At 39.7% G+C, this 23,177-nt stretch overlaps 9 protein-coding genes across 9 annotated transcripts; 5 read left to right on the forward strand and 4 right to left on the reverse strand.

The window, feature by feature from the left end:
* Positions 1–471: 471 nt before the first annotated feature.
* On the reverse strand, positions 472–2,427 carry JH06_0592 (hypothetical protein; the record flags this gene model as incomplete). Its single annotated transcript, XM_014674674.1, has 10 exons — positions 472–848; positions 880–1,015; positions 1,048–1,130; positions 1,160–1,261; positions 1,293–1,397; positions 1,428–1,530; positions 1,560–2,048; positions 2,079–2,232; positions 2,263–2,349; positions 2,381–2,427. 10 exons carry the CDS (start codon positions 2,425–2,427, stop codon positions 472–474), a joined length of 1,683 nt encoding a protein of 560 aa, XP_014530160.1.
* Positions 2,428–5,714: 3,287 nt separating this feature from the next.
* JH06_0593 (hypothetical protein) lies at positions 5,715–6,233 on the forward strand (the record flags this gene model as incomplete). Its single annotated transcript, XM_014674675.1, has 1 exon — positions 5,715–6,233. One exon carries the CDS (start codon positions 5,715–5,717, stop codon positions 6,231–6,233), a length of 519 nt encoding a protein of 172 aa, XP_014530161.1.
* A 1,706-nt stretch (positions 6,234–7,939) lies between these two features.
* Positions 7,940–10,824, forward strand: JH06_0594 (hypothetical protein; the record flags this gene model as incomplete). The annotated part of the gene is made up of 4 exons (XM_014674676.1): positions 7,940–10,075; positions 10,106–10,360; positions 10,391–10,660; positions 10,690–10,824. The coding sequence occupies 4 exons, from the start codon at positions 7,940–7,942 to the stop codon at positions 10,822–10,824; spliced, it is 2,796 nt and encodes a 931-aa protein (XP_014530162.1).
* JH06_0595 (hypothetical protein) lies at positions 10,811–12,742 on the reverse strand (the record flags this gene model as incomplete). The annotated part of the gene is made up of 10 exons (XM_014674677.1): positions 10,811–10,938; positions 10,971–11,038; positions 11,070–11,176; positions 11,207–11,327; positions 11,360–11,526; positions 11,557–11,669; positions 11,700–11,823; positions 11,854–12,108; positions 12,141–12,293; positions 12,323–12,742. 10 exons carry the CDS (start codon positions 12,740–12,742, stop codon positions 10,811–10,813), a joined length of 1,656 nt encoding a protein of 551 aa, XP_014530163.1.
* Positions 12,743–13,063: 321 nt separating this feature from the next.
* JH06_0596 (hypothetical protein) lies at positions 13,064–13,707 on the forward strand (the record flags this gene model as incomplete). The annotated part of the gene is given in 6 exon segments (XM_014674678.1): positions 13,064–13,096; positions 13,114–13,169; positions 13,201–13,267; positions 13,298–13,390; positions 13,421–13,647; positions 13,665–13,707. 6 exon segments carry the CDS (start codon positions 13,064–13,066, stop codon positions 13,705–13,707), a joined length of 519 nt encoding a protein of 172 aa, XP_014530164.1.
* Positions 13,708–14,229: 522 nt separating this feature from the next.
* JH06_0597 (hypothetical protein) lies at positions 14,230–17,724 on the forward strand (the record flags this gene model as incomplete). Its single annotated transcript, XM_014674679.1, has 9 exons — positions 14,230–14,320; positions 14,351–14,439; positions 14,470–14,523; positions 14,553–14,639; positions 14,669–14,835; positions 14,867–16,397; positions 16,430–16,925; positions 16,956–17,334; positions 17,364–17,724. 9 exons carry the CDS (start codon positions 14,230–14,232, stop codon positions 17,722–17,724), a joined length of 3,255 nt encoding a protein of 1,084 aa, XP_014530165.1.
* A 566-nt stretch (positions 17,725–18,290) lies between these two features.
* Positions 18,291–19,595, forward strand: JH06_0598 (hypothetical protein; the record flags this gene model as incomplete). Its single annotated transcript, XM_014674680.1, has 6 exons — positions 18,291–18,325; positions 18,351–18,570; positions 18,601–19,176; positions 19,206–19,336; positions 19,366–19,454; positions 19,480–19,595. 6 exons carry the CDS (start codon positions 18,291–18,293, stop codon positions 19,593–19,595), a joined length of 1,167 nt encoding a protein of 388 aa, XP_014530166.1.
* Positions 19,596–19,611: 16 nt separating this feature from the next.
* JH06_0599 (Beta-lactamase-like domain-containing protein) lies at positions 19,612–20,812 on the reverse strand (the record flags this gene model as incomplete). Its single annotated transcript, XM_014674681.1, is given in 6 exon segments — positions 19,612–20,008; positions 20,039–20,169; positions 20,199–20,461; positions 20,492–20,620; positions 20,632–20,721; positions 20,752–20,812. 6 exon segments carry the CDS (start codon positions 20,810–20,812, stop codon positions 19,612–19,614), a joined length of 1,071 nt encoding a protein of 356 aa, XP_014530167.1.
* Positions 20,813–22,425: 1,613 nt separating this feature from the next.
* JH06_0600 (Peptidase S8/S53 domain-containing protein) lies at positions 22,426–22,962 on the reverse strand (the record flags this gene model as incomplete). The annotated part of the gene is made up of 3 exons (XM_014674682.1): positions 22,426–22,613; positions 22,645–22,722; positions 22,743–22,962. The coding sequence occupies 3 exons, from the start codon at positions 22,960–22,962 to the stop codon at positions 22,426–22,428; spliced, it is 486 nt and encodes a 161-aa protein (XP_014530168.1).
* Positions 22,963–23,177: the final 215 nt, after the last annotated feature.

The following is a 23,177-nucleotide window of genomic DNA, read 5'->3' on the forward strand; positions in this document are numbered from 1 at the left end:
CTCTAAGAATGAATGGCTTTGACCCTATTATTGAATTATGGATACTCTATGACCCAATTATGAACAATTGTGTTTTCATCAAACATGAGTTAAGCAGAGACAATGCACATGGATATTAAATGACACAAGTACTATAACACAATATTACGTTCATCTTTCATCCTTGATCACCTGTTAATCGAAAAGGAGACATAGTCCTATGAATAACTTCCACGATCATAATAGACCTCTGTAATCGATCACTTGAGCTTTCTCTGGAATGACTATGAATTGACAAACTGCTTCCAACTCGTGAATACAAGTTTGAAGTAGACTGAGAGGAAGACCGGCTACCGAAAGGATCATTAGGAGACTAGATCATTAAATCCTTGTATTTTCATACTCCTGATAAGCGAGTAGAATTACTCACATTCCGACTGTGTATTCCAAATAACTAGAACTTAGTTCAATTGGTGAATAGTACAGACGAATTCAACATTGAGGGAGAATCATCTTCACCATTAACAGAAATAGCCGAAAATGATGGCAGATTGTCAAAAGCAACACTTCGAAAGGGATCTCTCGATTGATGTGGATCTGGAGTTTACCCAGTATCTCTCGCTTACTTAGCACATAGTATTGATGGTGATTATCCTTATCAATATGAACAGGACAACGAGGATCATCTTTCAAATGATTGAAAGATACACAAATAGCAATCATATAACGAATCAGACTCTCTTCATCATTACAGAATGTATGAGACCCTGCAATATCTAATCTCTTAGTGTACAGTTCATAATATATACTATCAAAGACCCCTCGAAATGGTAAATAACCGCGGATCTCAACTTCATATCGCAAAGGAGCTGGAATATGAGAAACGAAGCCAGAATTTACCTGTATCCTTGACCACTGTCTCTTTAAGAGGCAATCGATTCATCAAAGCAACCAAATTCCTCCATAACCGTTGTTCCACATCGAGAAAGAGAGTTAGATTGGAGGTTGAACAGAATGATGCTTCTGAAGCCATGTACTGATGAATGAATGAATGATAGTACGTCTTACCTTGGGTCGAAAACCATCAGCCTTCTGTAACTCCAACCACATCATGAAGAGACGAATTGTAGCCATGTGACGAGTGGAGCCATCTACAATGAGAATGGAGAAATATGATTACTTGATTCAGAGAGAGTATGAATGAAAACTCGCGTAATGAGATTCATTAAGCACAGCCATCCATTTAAACATGAATCACTCAATATTCCACTCTGAGATGATTCTAGCAATGAATCACATGATGTCAATAGTACCTTTATCAGCTCCATTATTCCATAAATTGCATGCAGCAAATATAGCAATCATAATTACACGAAACACAAATTGTGTACTGAGTGCATCATATCTCAATAGAACATCTATCTTAAATCCTCTTCAAAACTACCTACCAAATAACTGTAGACAGTTTACCATTAACGAATTAAAACGAATTGCATCACCAACTCCATCACACAATACATGCATCAATTCGATAAACAATTTCGTAAAAGCCTATTTAATCAAAGTATCTCTCTTCTTACAGTCACTCCTTCTTTCTTTGAATGAGGCTCCATAATCAGAGAAGACATGCTCTTCTCATTCTTCGAGAATAGGACACGGAGGTTCTTAAGAGCCGGTGCAAATGGTGATGAACAAGCAATTGATCGAATATACCGATAAACAGCGAGAATGTCGGCATTAGAATTCACAGCTAGAACAGCTAATTGATGATGTCCTATTCCGCTCCCTGAATCCAGTGCAATCACTTGTTTGTATGCACTTTCAGCCTTTTCGAAATTAGGAATGGTTCCTTGCGGAACGGAATATTGGGCCTCATATCGATACAAATCTCCAATATGAATAAACAGATTGCACGTTATTATAACCTTCGTCTTTTGAGAGAAACGGGTTGAAGACGAACTGGAAGGTGTTCTAGATTGGTCAATCGCTGGAATATCCTTTAGTTGACGATATACAGACACATAATAATCCAACGCTCGTTGAATGAGTTCCAAGAGTTTACTTGGATTCTAAAAGTGAACAATTTGACAAAAACCAACAGCATCCAGTTGAGATTTTGTAAGATCTTTAATTTTGGCACGTTCGGACTCGATTGGCTTGTAAAAGCAATCTCGCCACACAATCGAGTCTAATCCAGTTTCCAAGTAGTAACTAGGATCGCTCACCAAAGCGCGATAACAAGCCTTTTCCATCCTACTTGTCATTCTCCAAAACAAGGAATACCATCGTTGAATTCGAGTAATCTTATCAGCATTCTCTGCAGGATTCTTATTCAGGTCCCGCAACACTTTCTGATACTTCGTCAAATCCCTACATATGAAATCAAAGAATAGGACTATACTCCCGAAATTTTGTACGATCCAGCAATTCTGTAGGCACGGTAGACATATTAACTAACACCATTACAACGATTTCGATAGATATGTACCAAATCCTCTTTTCTATTCTCCTTTAGATAGATAACAAGATATGGAATCTTATGGATATTTGTTACCCAATTCTCGTTAAAGGAGAATGAGAAAAGAGTTGTCATGCCAGTCATGACAATTTGTCATTTCCATTTTTATTATTCGCAAACGTATGGGGAGAATAAGAAACAGATGATATGATAGTACGAATGCCAAGAAGAGGAATCAACTGATGATTTGGAAACAAACAGCTTTCATCATTTACGAGTAGAATCCACATCTTGACACTCCCTCATCACGATCTCGTACATCTTCAGAGCACTCACAAATCGCTTCTTTAATGCTGCTTCCATAACACCGACTGATGGAAAAGGTTCCTTTCCACACCGTTTCCGCACAACATCTGAGAGGTTCTTAATATCCTGATTACTTTGAATGGAAGCTAGTACAATATCCGAAGCTAGACAGTCAATATCCATATAAGGTGCGAGAGACTGCAATGGATCATTTACCTTCTCTTGTCCTTGTAGGAATCCTACAAATTGCGGATTCAAGCGAATTTGATCATCCAATCGCAATGACGGATGGTCTGTGCATAGCAAGCCACAACACTGAAGTACGATACAGATCAGATGAACATGGCGAAGAAAAGCTAGAAATGATAAAACTATTGTGATTGGACCTTTGGGAGACCGTGGATAGATTTCCTTGGTTACTTCCTGTAATGAGAACGATTCATGCAGGATGGCTTTGCGCAGGAGGAGGTGGGTTAAATGGATTAAGCAACTATCAGTATTCAATTCCGCACTCCAAGTTCTGTCCTTGATATCATCCACTATAGACTTTTGTAGGACTGGAATAGATTCAGTTGATTGGAAAGACGAGTCCTGTTTACTCAACTTATGTGGGTTCCGTTGAGAATGGTCTATATCCGATTTTTGTGTGAGTCGAGATGGTAGAGAACTAGGTAAGATTCGGGACCGTGTTATTTCAGATGGTTCGTCAGATCGATATGGTACATCATAATGAGGAGGATAAACAACAAAAGGATATCCAGAATCCTCTTCTCGACAATAAGCTCCATGAATCCACATTGAAGAAGGAGTTTTAACTTTCCAATCCCGAATTCTTACTTCAGTTCCTTCTGTGTCTAAAAGTGATGGGATTGAGTCCATAGGAGGTTTTGCTGTTAGAACAGATACAATACTCACAGATTCCTCCAACTTAGAATAGTTAGTTTTCTGATGATCCAGAAGGATCGATAGAATTGATTGATAAGACTGAACAACGTATTCTGAGTCACTAGTTGATAGAACTCCCGATGTTACAAGGATCTACAGATGAACGAGTTCCATCTCCTATACCGAACAGACATCACGAGCACATAACTGAGGTATGGAATGAAGTGTCGAGAGAGTTTGAAGAGAAAACTGATTGCCCACAGCACGACTCTTGATATCCTTACAAATACTACAATTGACATCTAGAGGAACCACCCACCGAACAATTCCATCGTAACAGACTTCTCGGATAAAGGAGCATCCATCAACATCATGAGGTGAGCTCATCAGATTCTTCTGTTCAGTCAGTTTATCCATATAAATAGCAATCGGACTGGGAGCCTCTGGGAGCGGAGGACAAGGGAGTCGTGTTGGTTGCGTTCGTTTGAGTGATTTCTTTTTTGTGGTAGGAGGAGAATAGTCCTCGTCCTTTAACTTCTTCTTCCCTTGCACTAGAGAGTGTTTCAGACTCAACATACATCTAGCAGCATACAATCTTGTTGGAGAGACTTCTGATACTGAAATGCCGTCAATCTAATGCGAATATTCCCAAGAACAAACTCGTTACCTTTGACATCTCTAAGAGATCTGAAGAAATAGCTTCTGCAGGTTGTTGTTGGTGTATAGGAGTCTGATTTTCCATTCAATTCCAAACAATGAAAAAAAGCACTCGATCCCCTAGAACAGCTGTAGAAATGATAGCAATGTACAAGATTGTACAGTGAATGATCTGCTCTTCCGTTTTTAACCGATGAGGTCCGAATAAGAGAGATTAATCCCTCTGAAACGGATTGGCGCCAATTTGGCGGCTTGCGAATAAAATGGTATTCATATGATACTAAATGGGAAAATAGCAATAGGGGTGTATTGAAGAGAAAAAACGAAAGAGGTGGTGATGTATAGTGAACAACGAATTACGACAATTGTATGGATGAATCCAACTGAACTTAAACAATACGTGAATAGTTTCCCTCCATCTTCAGAATGCCGTTTCTCGATCCTGTTAACTACCAGTTTGATACTTCGCTATCTCTAGAAGCATTTAGTATTAATCAATTTACAATCTGTTCGAATGGTCATGATTTGTGTGCTTCGATGTTTGTAAATTGTCTCATTGACCAGAACTATCTTGCAGCAACATTTGAAGAAAACAAGATTGTTATTCTCGTTCCGGTTTCTTGTACTGAAGTCAACTTACATATAGAACGAATCGAATACCTGCTTCAAATCGGAAGACATAAGTAGAGCATGCCATCGAATAGCAGAAAAGAATCATATCCTATTATCAAAAGATGATGTGTGTTCTTCTCCTTCTATTCAACATTTAAGTATTGAATATTGTTTCTTTGCTATCTTAGATGAGTGTGTAAAGAGATGGATCCTTCGGAAACTATGTTGTGTATTTCATTATCAACAATCAGGAGAGTATCTCCTTTCATTTGAGCACTGGAATGCTGGATCTCACTCAGTTCCGACATGTCGATCCTTCTGTGATGCATTGAAGTAGTGATTTCATTATATCATCATTCAAGACTGGATACTCGTTTTCAGTACGATGATTCTCATCTAACTTTCCTTTTATTCTGTATTCCTGTTGTATTTCGGTTCATTCCTTGTTCTTCTTCCAGTTCAGAAGCCCTTTTCCTCCCTACTCACGAATACTATACCATAGATCAAGTTATAACAACTTTGCATATTCCACTGACACCTCTTTCGATCGTAGACTCATTCATGACTCCATAAATAGAATAATAAGCAAAGAGGGTTCGAGTCTTATCTTCCCACAACAAAGGAACAAACCATTGCATACTATCTCAATTATGTATCATCATTCCTCTCATTCTATCTAGTATAATTGGACCTGTGATGAGATTACCACTGAGTGGTCCTTGATATCCCAACCTCATCATCATTCAGGTCAGTTTGTACCTAGTTCTCTTCTTGCACTCACAATGAATGTGGAATCTGTTTGTTCATTTCTATCTAGATGTCCTATTCGTTAACAATGGACCATTCTCAGCGCATTCTTCAGTCGATAACATCGCAAATCCCATCAATCCTCCCTTATGTCTCAACTCATAGTAAGATCATACACATTCCTACAAGCTATGTTTCTGCAAAGACCCTTATTTCGAATCCAAGTACTCATCGCATTCAATGTGAGGAGCCAAAGCCATGTATCAAGCTTCAGATCCCAAAGAAATCTTCTCAAAAGAATGTGAAGAAAATGCCAACACCTCCATCACCAATTCTTCTCGAACCTCAATCACGTCCTACTCCGATAGATTCTTCACAAAAACGAGTGAAAATGAATCCTACGGTTCAGGAAGTGATTGTTGACACTAATACAAGTGTAATTGAGACCAAAATCCCTGATTTGGCTCGTGAGAACAAATTGGATACAGCAACCATCCCTGAACTGAAGGCATATCTCAAAAGCAAGAATCAGAAGGTATCAGGAAAAAAGAGTGACTTGGTTGCTCGTGTCCAATCACTTCTTGTATAGTTTGTTTCTTATCGAAGATAGTGAATTCAATAGAATGAGATACAACAATTCCAGTCATTCTTGTGAAATGTAATAAGACTAATAACACAAAACATTGAACAGAATATCAACATCCCAATCATTTCGATAATGAGAAGTCATTTTCATTATACGAAAGAGTTCTGTGTCAATTATCCATAACTTTGAACAGAAAAATGAATCCATTATAGTGTATTTCATTCCATCTTATTCAGCATTCATAATTGTTCAACAATTCACTCTCAACACTTCAGATAATGATATTCGATATTATTTCACATCAACATCATTGTTCCAGAATGATATGACTCTCAATCAAATTGCAGTTACCAATTGTGATATTGAATAGTGCATCTTACTGAAAGAAATAATAGCATTGGAAGATAATAAGACAATCTTTGGTTTAATCACCCGCCAATTTGGCTCGAAATTGTGTTAGTGTAGTAAAAATGATCGTTAAGCTATGTTGTCATTTTTGAGAATGTCTGTATAGCTACTCAGGGTTGGAGGCCCATGTTAGAGACGGGTTATCTGTACAATAGTTGTACATGATTTATGCCAATTATTACACTTAAATATAGGAACCAATAGAATATCCTGGATGTCAATAGTAGTAGAATTACCATTGAAACAAGGAACTGAAGAGTATTCATATAGGTTGAAGCTGTTTCTGTCTTGTAAGAAGTCATATCAAGACGCTGGAACGGTTTACAGCAATTACAACAGTCCTTCCATTGATTCCACACACTGGAGGTTTAAGAAAGTACCTTCAGTATCCAGAATTAGGTCCAGTAATTCGATGGAGGCATAGTTTCCTTAATCGTGAATTCCATAGTATGTGATACTGGTGTATGACTAAATACGATACCATTCCCAATTGGATAGGAAGGGTTATCTAAATCAGCAGTTAGAATACCATAAGTGAAGGAAATGGAGAAAAAGCCATACGAAGAATAGATCCAAGATAAGGCTTTGGCAGGATTATGAAACTAGCACTTGTCACATATACCTCATTAGGTATAACACAGGAAAAGTTTGTAATAATATTACATGGGTTGAATATGATTGTGTGTCATCTCTGATAATCCCTCATTCAACATATCTTGTTTTCATCATCATTCATACACTCTATCAACACCTCCTATTCACAACACATTCAACTATCCACACATTCTCTGAGGGATAGTACTGTGATGAATAGATGAATAATAAGAAGAGGACTGTTTAAAGAGTGTTTGAATGATGTGAAGATAGAGTTGAGATCCAATGGTGAATAGTTGACACTTATGAAGTGTATGAAACATTGTGAGACAGTATGAATGGATACAATGATTTCAATGAGATATGGAAATACTGCTTATAGTTCTCTTCATTATCCAGATAGTAGACGAATATGACTCACTGATAAACAGGAATGAGATCCTGAATGACACCACTGTTGATACTCATTCTTTAAACACATTGTATTCATTTCAATAGATACAAAACATCAATATCGATCATCTACCATTCTCCATATTGAATGAAAGTATCTGAATAACAATAACCACCTAATTAGGTGCTTCCAAAAATAGTTCCTATTTGGTTATCTCATTACTTCTCTATTATCAGAAGGTGAATTCGCTTGTTTTGGTATGTTAACAACGATATTGAGGCATTCAACTACCTCGATTCGATCCTCCTTGATGATGGTACCGCGAAGACGTCAAATTAGTCTCGGTGGTCTTCGTACACTCAATTTAGCAGTTTTTCAAGTCCCTTTAATTCATTTCTATGGTTCGGTTCGATGGATGTCAACGAAACGTAGTCCAAAGGTAAATAGCTTATCCAAGTCGAAAGACAGTGAAGTGGATTATGATAGCTTACTGAAGAATGGAAAGCCAGACTTCAGTCCTCTCCCTGTGTTATCAAAAAGTGATATTGCAAAGATTACAACGACTGATGTTGGAAGTAAGAATTTGAATATAACAGAACGTGATTTGGTGGAAATTGACTCGCTTTCAACTCAACTCTTTGATATGTTGAATATGCCCTTCTCAGAAGACACTCTCTTGGATATCAAGGAGATGAATGTAGACAAATTGTTTAACAAGGTAAAAGATACACTGCATGTGGATAACTTACCTGCTACGATCAAAGCAATGCGTGTTCTTTCGGCACAAGATCGTGTAGATGATGCATTGTTCCTTTGGAAAATCATCCAGCAGGATCCAAGGCAATGTACTCTATTCGCATGGACAGCATATTTGTCGGTTTTATGTAATCATGGAAAAACAGAATTGGCAAGAGAAACAATTAAGGATATGGTGTTGTCAGGAGTGAAACCGGATGAGTACATATATGGTATTATTGTACATGGGCTGGTTAAGGAAGGTAAATTGGATGATGCATATGCTGTATCACGGGAAATGATGAAAACTGGAATGCGTCCTAATAATGTCATATTTTCATCATTAATTGGTGGCTGTATCCAAAGGCATCAATTAGCTCGAGCTGATGAGACATTTGATTTGATGCGGAATTACATCGAGGAACCAGATGCAATTACTCTAGCATTGATGATCAAAGTGAGTGAAATGCAACACAATACCGAACGAGCTATCACCCTCTTTGACTCCATATCGATACATGATCAAACTCCAACAGCGGGATGTTATCTAGCAATTATGCATGCTTGTGCTCATAGCTGGAGATATGATGTGATGGCATTTGATTACTACAAGAAGATGTTGGTTGCTGGTTTTTCTCCTTCATTGCAAGCATATCACATTCTTCTTGAAGCCTGTACTCAACACGGTGATTTCGTCAGAGCGAATAACGTGCTGATGGAATTACAAGATCAGGGTTATAAGCCAACCTCACAGACAATGACATTAGTACTTAAAGTGTTAGCTACGTCGATTGATGGTGATTTGGTATTACCTGAGCATCCCGCGGGAAATCGTCGATTTACACGGAAGGAGTATGAAGAGTGGAAACGAGGAGTTCCTGTGGCTAGGAAGAAAGACCGTTTGGATTATGTGCGAGAATTGCGTACTCGAGAGATTGATGATGGATTGGGACCAGATTCAAACGATGAAGTTGAAGATGAAGATGAAGAGAACTCACAAGGAAGTTCAGATTTTGAATTAACTCCAATAGAGGAGAAGAAGGATCTGATAAATGAGGAGTTGGTTAAGAAGATTGCTACCACAAAGGTTGTTGGCTCTGGTCGAACTCGTGGTCTGACGGAAAAGGAAATGTTGGGGGATGTAGAAAAACAAGAAGAGTCGTTGCCATTGGATATCCGAACAGCAGTCGAGCGTGTGGTGACTGAACGATATTCACCCGAATTGATGAAGAAAGATGCTGCGAATGGAGTACTGCAACGAGCTATGAATCAAACTTTGACCGATGAACGAGATCCCGGAGCTGTGCCAAGAAGTATGCTAGCCTCATTAGAACAGACTACACGAAGTCAAATCGAGGCATTGTATCGAGAGAAAGGTGGTGATACAAGTCAGATCGACTATTCATCATCACTATGGCAGGATTGTGTGAATCAGGTCCTTCAAGAGAATCCCTCTCTAAGGAGAGATATGAAGGCTCTGGTGAGACAAAAGTTTGGGGTCACATCTCTAATAGGTTTGGAGTTATTAGAAAGAAAAGAGAAGGCAGATCAGGAATTCCAGAAAGAGATCCAATTTCTACGCAAATGTTTTGAGGGGGATGAACATCAGGCCCAACAACTCACCCAACTGCGTCTGGCAAAGGAGATAAATGAATCAATCTTGGATCAGTATGATTTAATCAGGAAAGCAGAGCCAAGCATGGTGTATCGTAGAGTAGGAATGGATCTGTGTGTTCATATCTAGCAAACAAACTTCACACAACTCACAGTACCCAATCAAATTCGTGATTTGGAGGAGTATTGGGAAAGACTATATAACCGCGATTCTTCGGTACCAGCGCTGAAAACATGGGCAATAAAGGAAGGAGATGCACTTTGGAAGCAGGTTCTAGAAATGACAGATAACAAGCCAAAAGTGGTGGATTTGAACAGCTATTTGGCAATTTATACAAATGCCCGCTTTTTGAATCGTTCCCGCGGGATTTTTGATTCTTTTGAAGTGAATGATTGAAGATAGAATGATGATTAGAAATATGGCCAACAGCCTGATGAGTATTCATATCATCTAATCATTCGAATGTATGCAAAAGCGAAACGAATGTCAGAAGCAGCATCATTATTGAAGGAGATGCAAGCAAAAGGAATGACCCCAGCTCCAGAGACATTTGGAGAGATGTTAATTGGATTAGCACGAGTGAATGATGTGAATCGAGCCTTGGTTCTCATGACATATATCAAACAGCATAATCTCCCTATGCCAAAGGAGAGATATTTACGTCCATTACGAATGCGATTGAATGTAAGAATGAAGTAGGAAATGAAGTGTAGGTGTTGGGTATGAGTGATCATCCTTCCATGCCTGAAGATAAAGAGGCTACTTGGAGAAAAGCTTATCGAGAATCAGTTAGAAAGGATGGAAAGAAGGGAAATTCTCTTGTTCAACATGTTGCTAATCTATTTTAGAATGTATTTGTTGAATAATAGAACAAACATATGATTGATCAATGTACTCCTTAATGAAATCAACAAATGTCATGATATCATTGAATGTGGTCATATAACCTAACGAAACGCGAACTAATCATCAATCTAATCTCAAATTCACTTACTTCCTCCAACAGGATGACCATTAACCATATCATTGGAATCAGAACAAGAATCCTTCTCCAAAGACAAGCTATATCTAAATTCTTTTGAGAATAACTTACATCTTCAGAACTTCTTCAGATTCATTCAGATACTTTCGACAAGCCCCAGGATTACAATGACAACCAGTACGGATATGAATATTTCTAGCAGCAGAAGCCAGTTGAATCTATCAATGAACACTTCTTCTCAATACTACATCATAATAACCAAAATACGAACCATCTGGATGTTTCAGATTAAATGCTACAATGCCACCTTGAATATCCTTATTATTGGCAGCATGTTTGCCATAAATCTCCACTAATTCTGCACCATTACTACAATCATCATTCCTATTCTAATATCAAACCTGTGATGAAGTGAAGATAACTGCTCATAGAGATAGCGAGTAAGACTGTAAACATGAGAGTTAATAACATCGATCCCAAGGTTTTCAATCATATCAAAACCGTATTTCAAGCAAGGAATACTCAGGAAACTGATTGTTCCATCTTCGAATCGACTGCAAGGACGACCCTATAAGTTACTGATTCATTCTTTCTCTACGTGGAACAAACAAAAATGATCCTTATCACTGGCAATGGAGACAGTACCACCACCCCAATACAGCTTGTTCAGAATATCAATATTACTGTTTCGGATCAATAGAGCACCCAAACCTGATTGTAATTCAACTCTAAAGAACATACCTGTTGGATAACCAAATATCTTGTAGAATGACATTGTCACGAAATCTGGCTTCACCTTGGAGAGATCCAAACGATTCGTAGGAATGAATGCAGCTGCATCCAATAATACTAACCATTTGTTACCCTAACAATTATTTATGATACCATCGCATACATCAGGGAAGTAGCCATCTTGAACTTGTTTGATCCAACTCAATGGATACTTCACACCTGCAAAATTATCTTCAGCAGGGAAGGCAAAGAGGCTGTATGTGTAGTTGTGATCATGAACACCAAACATCTCCTTCATATCTCCTTCACAAATACAGGTACAAGACTCATCTCGAGCCAGGTCCTCTTCATTCAGCACTCGAAAACCACTTCCAAATCGATAGGCATACTCTCGAATGCCAAGAACAGAGTTGTGATTCTATGAAATGATTCAAAATACCAGATACAAACCTCTGCTAAATAATAAAACTTAGAATCCTTGCTCCAAGGGAAGATCTCTCCCACTGTATGAAGAGCACCTGTAGCTCCACTGGTGAACACAATAGAGTACTCCGAAGGAGAAGCATGGAAGTACTTCAGTATCTTCTCTCTCATGTTCTCGACCTACATTCAAACCTATCTAATACACCTACAGCATGCTCTGTATTCAGACTAGATGGACTACGGCTGTGGGCATTGCCATATAAGTTGGAGAGAAGAAGGTTATTGCACTCAGTGACTTGGGATTCTCTGTACAATCCAGCTCCAGTGTAGTCCAGGTAGACAGCTCCTCTCATTCGCTTCATATCATTTTCGCGGATTGTGTCAATTGTTCCGTTATATCCATAGTCATTACCGAATCGCCTCATAAAGTCCTCGAATTCTGGACGGGTTATCTCTTCGCTAACAGTATCATCGTTTAGAAAAGACGGAAGATCTTCAAAATCTACCGAATAGGTAAATGCAAGTGAAATTAATAGAATAGAATAAAGAATGCTCTTCATATAAGATAATTTGTGAAGAAGAGGGATACAATCAAATGCAGAAGGTTCCCAGAAACTTCTACGGATCATGCATTTGGAAAGACTTCTTTAGGCTTGAACAACTCTCTATTTTGGTTTAAATGGGTGACTACCTTGTGTGCAACAAGAGAGATGAATGTTGAGAAGTTTCGATCTTGTCTCGGGATTGCAGGAAGCAACCATTGTTGACTTCTCACGACAACGACTGATACACCAAACCATCTTACCACAATTTATACTACCATTGATTCTAATGCTATCGCTTCTTAAGAACAGCAACCGCTCAGAACGAGTTTAAATCCATTTCCTTCATCATGAGAATAGATTCTGGTCACTCTAAAGGCTTTGGAGACATCTCCTTATGAAGTGACTATGGTTGATGAGGAACCTGTACCAATGAATATAGTTGTACTAATGGAAAGGAGTTTATTTACGTTAATGGCGATGTCAAGCTTTCTGACTCCTACTCTGTCCTCAAGTATGTTATTGTATTGATTCGTCATGTACAGAACGATTACATCCGATTCGCCACTCTATGGGCAACGAAGTGACTCGGAAAAGATTCGTGTCGATGAAGTGCATTTCATACCTCGTATTCATTTATAGTGGATCGAATTTTGTAAATCTCTCGAAGTTCCCGTATCTGTTTTAGTTTGGTTGGCAACTGGGAATCTATCTCGTGATGCTGTCCCTGTCTTGGTAGTAGTATATGCGTTCTATTAGCATTAGGCCGAGAAGAAAGCACGTTCTGATATCATGCTTTCGCTTCGAAAACTGGAAGTGGCTCTAAAGGAAACTCCGTACCTCACTGGAGACAATGTGACGATCGCTGATATTATTATTGGTTGCTGCCTTCGTCCACTGTTCATGTTAGTGTTTGGTGAAGTTGAGCGGAAGAATAATCCTTGCCTGTGTGCTTGGATATCAAAGTTGTATGCTTCGGTGAGTGAGAGAAGGTGAGTGTAATTCATAGCCGATGTTCCTGGAAACTGTGGGTGAAACTACGTTATTGGTAGGTTCGAAAAAGGGTAAAAAGAACTGGAGTGTTTGTTAAAAGAATGAAAAAAAGTCCGAGCTGCAGGAATCGAACCAGCGACCCTTAGATTGCTGCGGAGCAGCCACTACAGTCTAACGCTCTACCAACTGAGCTAAGCTCGGTCTGGTTTTGAAGGTAATCCCTATAAAGAGCACTCTCAATTCAAATGAAACGGTCAAGTTGTAAGTGCAAACTCATTTCCCAAAATGGATCGTAGACCTCTCTGTTATCGCTGAAGTGTAGTTCCCATCGTCTTTAACAAGGATCATAATATGAAGGACTTCATCCGAGCTGAAACGGAGTCCGTAATGAACGCTGTCGGAAGCACCGAGTTGGATCGTGAAGGTGTCCGCCTTCTGTTAATAGTGTTGATATCATATTTTGGTGATTTGGTAGAGGCTTCATAATAATGTGGTTCCTAATGAGAGCACAATTGACAGCTTCTTTGTTAATAGAAAGCCTAGAATAGGAATGGAAGAAATTATGGATACTGTGTTTCGGTATGGTGTTTTTGGCCTTGTTGAGTGCTAGCATCCCAATCCCAAATGTAGAAATCAGACCCAATCCAATCTTCCCAAAAGAGCAACTAGAGAGTTGAAGTGTATTCGCCACGTGATGTGTAGTTACTCCTCTATTTTGCCCGGATGTATCAAAGGTCAAATATGATGATACTGATTTTGTCAATGAGAAATCGGGAATGTTGGGTAAAGGAGTAAACGTTCCTCTAGTAACTTATTTGTAGTATAAATCAATCTTTGGAAAGCAATCCCACCTTCGTTTCTGTATTGTGAATAGTGTATTGATTGTTTTTCGTTTTCATTGTAGACAGAGTTTTCCATTTACGAGAAAGCGAATAGAGAGAACTTGAAAAAAAGATTCCCTCTTGGTCAGATCGAAACAATCCAATGTCTTGTATGCATGAAAGATCATCTTGATTATAGGACCACGAAAAGAACGGATTTCCATTTATGATGCGTGCAGGAGAAGCCGAAGTTGTGTTATTTTGTGACGATGAGTCTACTCGAAAGGAATGGGTTTCCACGATTGCTACGTTCTGTCTATTGGAAATGGTATCAACAGACACCGTCTCGAGAGAACGTCTAGAATCGTTACTATTTTTGCCATTCCATAATATTTAGTCTTGTTGGAGCAGGTGCTAATGTTAATGCATGTTACGGGAAAATGGATCCAAAGCCTGTTGTGTATCATTTGATTAAACACCGTCACATGGCTGAGGCAGAATGGTTGCTGCTTCATGGAGCTAGAGCTAATTGTTTGCTTCGTTGGGAGTTTATGGTTAATGAGAGACTAATGACCCCTGAAGAGCTGCTAAGCTTATTAGAACGATTGGTAGAACAGAACTGTCATGATGTGAATGTGTGTATTCGATCAGATGATGGGTTTAAGATGATAATTATGCACTATCTCTGTTATTTTGGGTGTGTTAAGGAAGTAGAACGATTATGCAATGTACCTGAAAGCCAAAGTCTTTTGAATGATGCTACGGATCGAAATGATATTGCTCTGACTATCGCCCTTCTCTCACCCGCAACTTCTCTTGACCAGAAAGTTTATTTGGCTCGCTTACTGTATTCTAATTCTAATCTGGCCATTTGCAATCGTTCATCTCAGAGTCCTGTTCAGTTGACATTGCTAATGGGTCAGATGGGTCTTCTTTTCAGTATGTTACCCCAGGCATTTAATGTTCGATATGACCGTTTCAACAATACTATTCTTCACCTTGCAATCAAAGCTGGACTACCTACAATTGCTCGTTATATCCTACGTTATAATAACTTTGGAGGGTTGGATCATATGGACACTGGTAATGATACCGTGCTGACTCTGGCTATCAAAGCTGGAGTTGAAGATCTGGCATGTGAGATCCTGAAAAGTGGTGCTGATGCCACTCTGGTTTGTAATGATTGGAACTGGCCTGATTCAAGTCGTGACAAAGCTCTTCATCAAGCATTGAAGAGAGAAATGCAAACTTTGGCAAATGAGATTTGTCAAAAATGTGGAGGTTTTTTGGACAAGGATACAAAAGGGGATTCTCCTTTGCATATTGCTTTACAACACCGATTAGATGAATGTGTGCGTTATTTGGTTCAGAGTGAAGATGCAGCGTTGTTTATTGATGAGCGTAATGAGAGTGATCTGGATACACCATTGCACCTGGCTCTGAAGTTGGGCTTCTTTGATCATAGTCTGTTACTCATTCAACATGGAGCCAATGTGAATATTGTGAATCGCTGTGGACTGACTCCATGTCACATCCTTGTGATGGTAGCAAAGAACGATTTTGCTTCGGTGGCAAAGGAGGTTATGTCACATGATCAGATTCGTACTCTGATGCAGGAGTTACTGAACAGGAATCCTGATTTAGAAATACTCTCTGAAAAGGCAGCAGATGGAGGTCGTGAAACATGTGTTCACATGGCAATTCGAGGTGGGGAGTTGACAGAAGAATTAGCTGAAATGTGTCTTAGTACCGAGAAGAAGCTTGTGAATATGAGAGACAGTGATTTGGCAACGCCTTTGTTACTGGCTGTCCAATATCGTAACTTACGATTGGTCAAATTGCTCATTGATGCTAGTGAGAAGAATGTTATGAATGCAGATCGAGATACACCTCTTCATATTGCAGTGAATTGTGGAGATGTCGAAATTGTACTTTTTTATGGAATTCCATGATTTGATAGGTTAAGGTCCTTGTAGCGAAAGAAGCATATGAACGCATTTGGAATGCTGATGGAATGTGCCCAATTCATCTTGCTGTGTTGGCTAATAACCTTGAAGTTCTCCGTCAACTGAAGAGCAATGCTGTAGATCTGAACTTGCGAACACGAATGGGATTCACTCCAATCATGTTGGCTCTACAGCATGGTTGTTTCCCTGTGGCTGAGTATCTGCTTCAACATGGCAGTGATCCCTATCTCCTTGATAACCAAGGTCGTTCATGTCTCACCATTCTAGCAGATGCAATTCGAAGTGCGTCCGAACCTTCCCAGTATGCAGCAATTGCTCGTCGGATGTTATCATTTGCAGAAAACTATCGCTTGGATTGCTTCGGAACAGGGGATGCTGTAGAAAGAGATATTGCTACGCTAACAGATTGTGTCAAGACAGCTGTTGCTAAGGGTGAGTTAGCTGCTCAGGAGGAACCAATGCCTCCTCAGCACTTTGATGATACAGAAGGTCCGAATGAGAAATGGAGATGATCAGTAGAACGATTTAATTATCCTGCAGACTACACGGGTGATTTGGGTTCTTCACCGGTAGCTAGGCAAGCACCAGTACAGTTTGTAGCAGATCCTGTTGATGGAGCATATTTGGCGCAAATGGGAGCTGAGGAGGTACCTCAGTCAACTGCTGCTGCGTATCAGCAACAGCCTACAGTGACATATGAACAGCAGATAGCTGCGACTCCGTATGGGCAATCAGAACAATACAAGACTCCTGTAACACAATATGAACAGCCTAAACCCGAACAGCCTGCGGCTGTATCGTATTCGCAGGCCAGATACGCATCGGAGGCAGAGCCCTCAAGAGAACAGGAGTGTACTCGTGAGGGTGATCAGGTCTCTGAATTGAGGGCCAAATTGGCGTAAGTGCGAAGAAGAGAATCAAATGTAGTCAATTGGAAGCGATTCGTGCTGATCAGCTCCAGGACCTACAGAGTCTGGATAATGAAGAACAGAATGAACGTCAACTTTTGCAGAAGCGTGCGGCAGAAAAGGTCGAGGTTTTTATCCAGTCACCGAAGGGTCAAGAAGCATTGAGTAAAGCTGTTAGCAAATTGCGTGATCGCAATCTTAGTAGTGATGAAGCTTACAGTAAGGCGTACAAGTTCTTTGTAGATCGTATGGTGAAATCAGAGATGGAATCTGTGGCTAACAAGTTTGCTTCCCAGAAACAGGATATGACTGCAAAGTTATCTAGAACAGAGAATGAGATTGTGGAGATAGAAGAGCAGTTAAAGAGTTTGGGAGTTTAATCTAGTTTTTGTGTTCGATTTTGTTTGTTAGTGAAGATGGTTGGATTGGATACATTGGGTCATAGTTTAGAGTGATTCAAAAGCAGCTGCGAGAAATGCTGAGATTGACGAAATATCAACACTTGTTGGTCTTGGGATGGGTATAAAATAATCTGTAGACACAGAATCTATTAAAACAAATGGTAGTTGTGAGAGATGGGAAGTATAGACTAGCAAACTCGATTTCAGGACATGTCAACATCAATTCTAGCTAAGAATATCCTTTTATTCAATAACTATCGTGTATGTCTCTTTCATGTTCAGTTGATGAAATGAGTAGTCGGATTGATGATCTAGAGAAGGAAGTTGATCGTTTAGCAGCAAAGGTCAGAGAAAGATTGAGAGATGATGGGATAGAACGAAGACGTCGCTGCTGCTGAGGGTGAGCTGGACACGCTGAAGAAAACGGAAGAATGAAAGACTTTACCATCATCGTGTTTGTTGATCACACGCCATCTTCGAAAACACGATAATCAAGATCGTTGTACTTTCGACACTAAATATCGAACTAAGATCAATGAGTGCCAATGACGATTTCAGTCAAGTTGTCATTAGTTTGTACGTGTTTTGGTGTGGTAACTACTCAGTTTGAATACATATGAGAAGATATTGGCCGCTTTAAATCGAGTTCAGAGATGCTCCCTCATTACAACAACTCTTCCCTATTCCATCACAGCAAAGAATCTCCAGGTCGAGATTAATAATATTGCTCAGATATTGAATGCATCTAAAGAAGAGTGTGAGTCATTGATCCATGATCTATCAGACATACTTGATCCAAACGGCAATAATAATAGTATTCCAGGTGTATGAAAGGGTGATGGTATCAGTTTGTAGGCTATCACTACGATTCGTTCTCATTTGCAACGACTAACCTCTCCTTTCGATACATCACTTCTTTCATCTGTTTCCAACACTCTGGATATCAATGACTCTCCTCCCCTTCTTCCACAGATCTCACCATCACCTTCATTCCTTACCTTTCCACCTGACGGATCCTTTCCTCTAGATCCATCGGATCTATATCATTATACTGGTGAACTGGACCCACTTAGTCGTTTGAATCAATGGCCCGTTCACTCCGAATCGCCTCCACCACCAACAGAGAACAATTATCAACGCATAGCCATCCCTCCTCCCATCGTCATTCCTCCAGTGGCTACCAAGATGCCTTCACCTTTGAGGAGTCCCAATTCACCGTATGCAGCGAGTATGCATCAACTCCCTCCTATCATCCCTTCCACTGAGGTCAAGACTCTGGTGCGAAAGCCCTCGCTCCAGCTTCCGGAGATAACAACCACAGAGAGACCAAGTCGACATCGACGGCGTGAAAAGACCGAACAAGATGAGTCCTATGATGAGGGAGTTCCATCCACTGAAGAACCAGTAGTGAAACGACGACGAGGACGTCCTGTATGTGTGTTGATGTGTATGAATGGTAGCGAAAGAATCCAGATGAAGAGGAAAGAAGGGTACATCAGAAACCGAAGTGGTGTCATCAATGCAAAGCTCGGAAAAGAGATGTGATTCAGTGTTGTGGAGAAGGTAAACCTCGTGGTGCGAATAATCAAATGTATTGATATGAGAGAGAATGAGATGTAGTTGCTATCGAGCCTATTGTGCTAAATGCTTAAAGAAACACTATAACGAAGATTACAACGAAATCAAGAAGCGAGGGAAGAAATGGCTATGTCCAGGTTGTCGTGACACTTGTAGCTGCGCTGCTTGTGTCCGTAAACGTTATGCTGATCCACGCGACATCCCAGAGAGCCTCCAACAACGAAGAAATTCACGCTTCTTTAAAACAAACAAGCGAATCATTCATCAATTAACATCTGAATTCTCTGTTTACATTGTAACAATGGTACCATCATGAGACAATACAATAGGACCATGATAAAACTCACCAACTCGATTCTTTAGAAGAGTTTCCATCTTATCTCTCACTTCTGGCTTCTTCACTTCATATCGAGCGCCAATATGAATTAGAACAAGCTGTTTGGTGTTCACTTTCTCTGCAAACAAACCAACCATCTCCGCTGTACTGTGCTTCCAAAATGCAGCTGAAGCGATAATCTTATCCCAGCGGGCTTTGGTTCGTTCTTGTGATAATAGTTCATTCTGTAATTTCGGGAGCTTGCTCTCAGGTTGCCTCAAAGCATCACGATCCATATCCGTGATAATAGGTCCATAGCTTAATTCATGAAACAAAATATCACAATTTTGAATCAAATTTACCATTTTGCTAGGGATAAAAGGCAATCAACAAATGTACGAAGAATCACATGTATCACCGAATACTACGATCTTCTTTGGATCATTCTCAGTTGAACTCTCCTGGAAACAGTAACCCCAACAAGGAACCATATGAACGAGAGATCCACTTCGCATGGAGCCAATGTCGTTCTAGAATGACACTTCTAACAGATCTCTACGTTAAAACAGGTCCAGTAACCGTCATCATCAGGATAGATCGCTGATACAGTCACATTGGGACTCTGGAATGAAGATATATCTAAATTTGAGTTAACAGATACAGAGCAACTATCCAATTCTTGGCCTGGAGTCAAGAATTCATGAATGTGAATGTCACAGAGTTGATCCATTTTGCAATAGAAGAGAGTGGGGAGAAACATTGATGCCAGATGATAAGGACCATAAATGTCGACACACCATCGCTCTTTATCATTAGCATGAACTATTTGAAAATAACCAGAAGACGACCTACTTGCTCCCATATCTGCTATTACAGCAGCTAAGCCACTTGCATGATCGACATGCAAATGAGTAATAAAGATGGTTGATAATGAATATCTCCTGAAATTTGTAGCATATTTGATCATTTGACGGAGTGTTCCTACATCAGACTCTTGATGCAAGAAGTACCATCTCCACAATCAAACAACCAACATTGTTGCTTGCTATTGGAGCAAGTGTATGTAAGTCCGATAGAGGTTTCTATATCTAAGTCCATCCCATCACATAAACGGTTCCTCATTTGGTTCACCATCGATCCAGATCCAAACACAGTAAACTGAAAACGATTCATTTGGATGTACAAGTATCTGATTTGAATAATGCGAAATAGAAACAATTTCTGGGATTGAAGATTTGGTATCCATTATTGTCATCTGATCATTTTTAGTTTGCTGTTAGGATTTACTAACAAGTAAGTAGTATTGTACTGTTACCTGAGACGCAGAGGACGAGTAATACCATAGTACCTATTAATGGGTACTTGCTAGAAGGTCTCTGCAAAAGAGGTTGCTTCTATTAGGGGCTATGAAATACGTTATTTTCATTGGCTTAAAGGGGAGGCGTGTGATTTAACTAACAAGTTATAGAAACGTCACAACTCATCATTTATTGGCATATTCTGATCAATCTTCAACATCATTTGAATGATATCGTATATAATCTCATGACCCATGGATGTGAAGAATTCCATATCATTAATGACAGATTCAATTCCAAACCATGCAGTAACAGTATTATCTTCATTTTGAATAACAAGTATCACTGTTTCATTCTTGTTATTGTGATATTCCCACAATACTGTTCCTTTTCCACCATAGTTCAATCGATTGTATCGTTGGATCTGATAATGAATAGAACATTATTTGCTTACTCTCTGAAGTGTCTTTCCCTTGTATCGAAGTGAGGATGTCTTGAATACTGGAGCGATTTGCACTTCATTATCTGTGGTTTGTCGCTTCTCAGAGAGAATCCGAATCGTGCGAGAACAAGAATCACACTTCGAGAAACAGATACAGAGGTTGGGCTGTGCTTCTCCTAATCTCTCATTGGCTGTGACGATGTCCACTGTGAAATGATTGGTGAGTGATTGATACAGACGGAAGTAGTTCGTATAAGCAGATTCACCATTACTGCGGCGTGTATCACCAACAGGTTTCTCGAACCATCGAATCATCTCTCGATGTCTCTTCGAATCACGGTTCAATCGAATTGGAATGATAAGTGAGTTGATAATCAGACCACATACTTGATATGAGGGAGAGATCACTTGAAGAGTAATGAGAGTAACATATGGGAATGACTGATCGATGTGTGTGATGTGGATAGTAGAACAGTTCACACTGGATCTGATGATTGGTCGTAATTCTCTGGAACATACTGTGATTTGAAATGATCGTGAGGTCATTCCTGGTCCTCTTAGCATCATCAACACAGACCACACTTACACTGATTGTAAAAAGAATGGAAACTGTTCTGATGGAATATCTACATAATTGGGAATGGCACAAAATGAAGGTATTTCAGTTTTTCGAAGTCTTCCATTTGGAATAATCCAATCTCCTATCTTCATTTCACTACTTGCTAACGCACAACGAATGAGTCCAGGAGTGACCTCCACTGTCTCGTGAGTAAGCCACTGATGAATCAATGCTATCAGCCCTGCTACGATGGGTGCAGCAATACTGGTGCCAGAAGAAGAAGTGATTCTTCCATTCGCATCCACTATCGGAACTTTGTAGCCAATCATACCCACCTCAGGCACTAATCGTTGAATTGAATGATTCCGATAACCACGAGAACTACCAACAAGGACATGTTTAGAGTCTCGGAGAGATCCAACACTGATAACAGATGGATGATCAGCGGGACTGAGAACAGATCTAGGATTGATGCTCATTTGCACTTCTACCCCATCGAGGGACCATCGTTTCCTGCGGCAGCCACGACTACCACACCCGCTTTTGTTATCTCACTAATGGTTTCCTTAATTGCTGGCTCGTTCATATCCCGACCTCCAAATGGTAATACAGCAATAGAACAGGACTCTGTGACTGCGCGGCGAAGGCCTTGGCAAACCGAAGAAGTCGCAATATCTAACCTTTAGTTACTACTATTTGAACTCACTCTCATCACGACTTACTACCTTCAGTGACACAATATGAACATCGGGAGCAATGCCTCGACAATTTGGATTCTGATTCGCTATAACCTATCTCTATCACGATTTTCAATAGGCCATACTGATATGGAAGCTGTACCATGATTCAATACATCTTCAGATGAAGAATCCGATGAAAGATTGATAAACTCAACTGGATATTTTATTTGGAGATTATCGGAAGGAGAAACACCAGAGTCAAGAATGCAAATCCTTTCACCCTCTCCTATGAATAAGAAATTCAATTTAACAACAACCAAAGAACCCATTATCGTAGAATTCATTAAGATCTAATTCTTCAACCCCAATCCTCTCTTAAATTGATTGATTCGCTTCCAAAATATACCTGCCATGGTGAAGATCATCAAAGGTGTCCAAAATATCAACCACCATATCATTCTTTGAGACTAGCAGTACCTTATCTTTGGCTTCACGTGCCTACAGTCTTTTCGATGAATGACAACCAGCAAAACTGCATCCAATTCAATTTTGGTAATCC

Source organism: Blastocystis sp. subtype 4, assembly GCF_000743755.1.
Source record: "Blastocystis sp. subtype 4 strain WR1 chromosome Unknown seqid_0003, whole genome shotgun sequence".
In the NCBI taxonomy this organism is placed as follows: domain Eukaryota; class Bigyra; order Opalinata; family Blastocystidae; genus Blastocystis; species Blastocystis sp. subtype 4.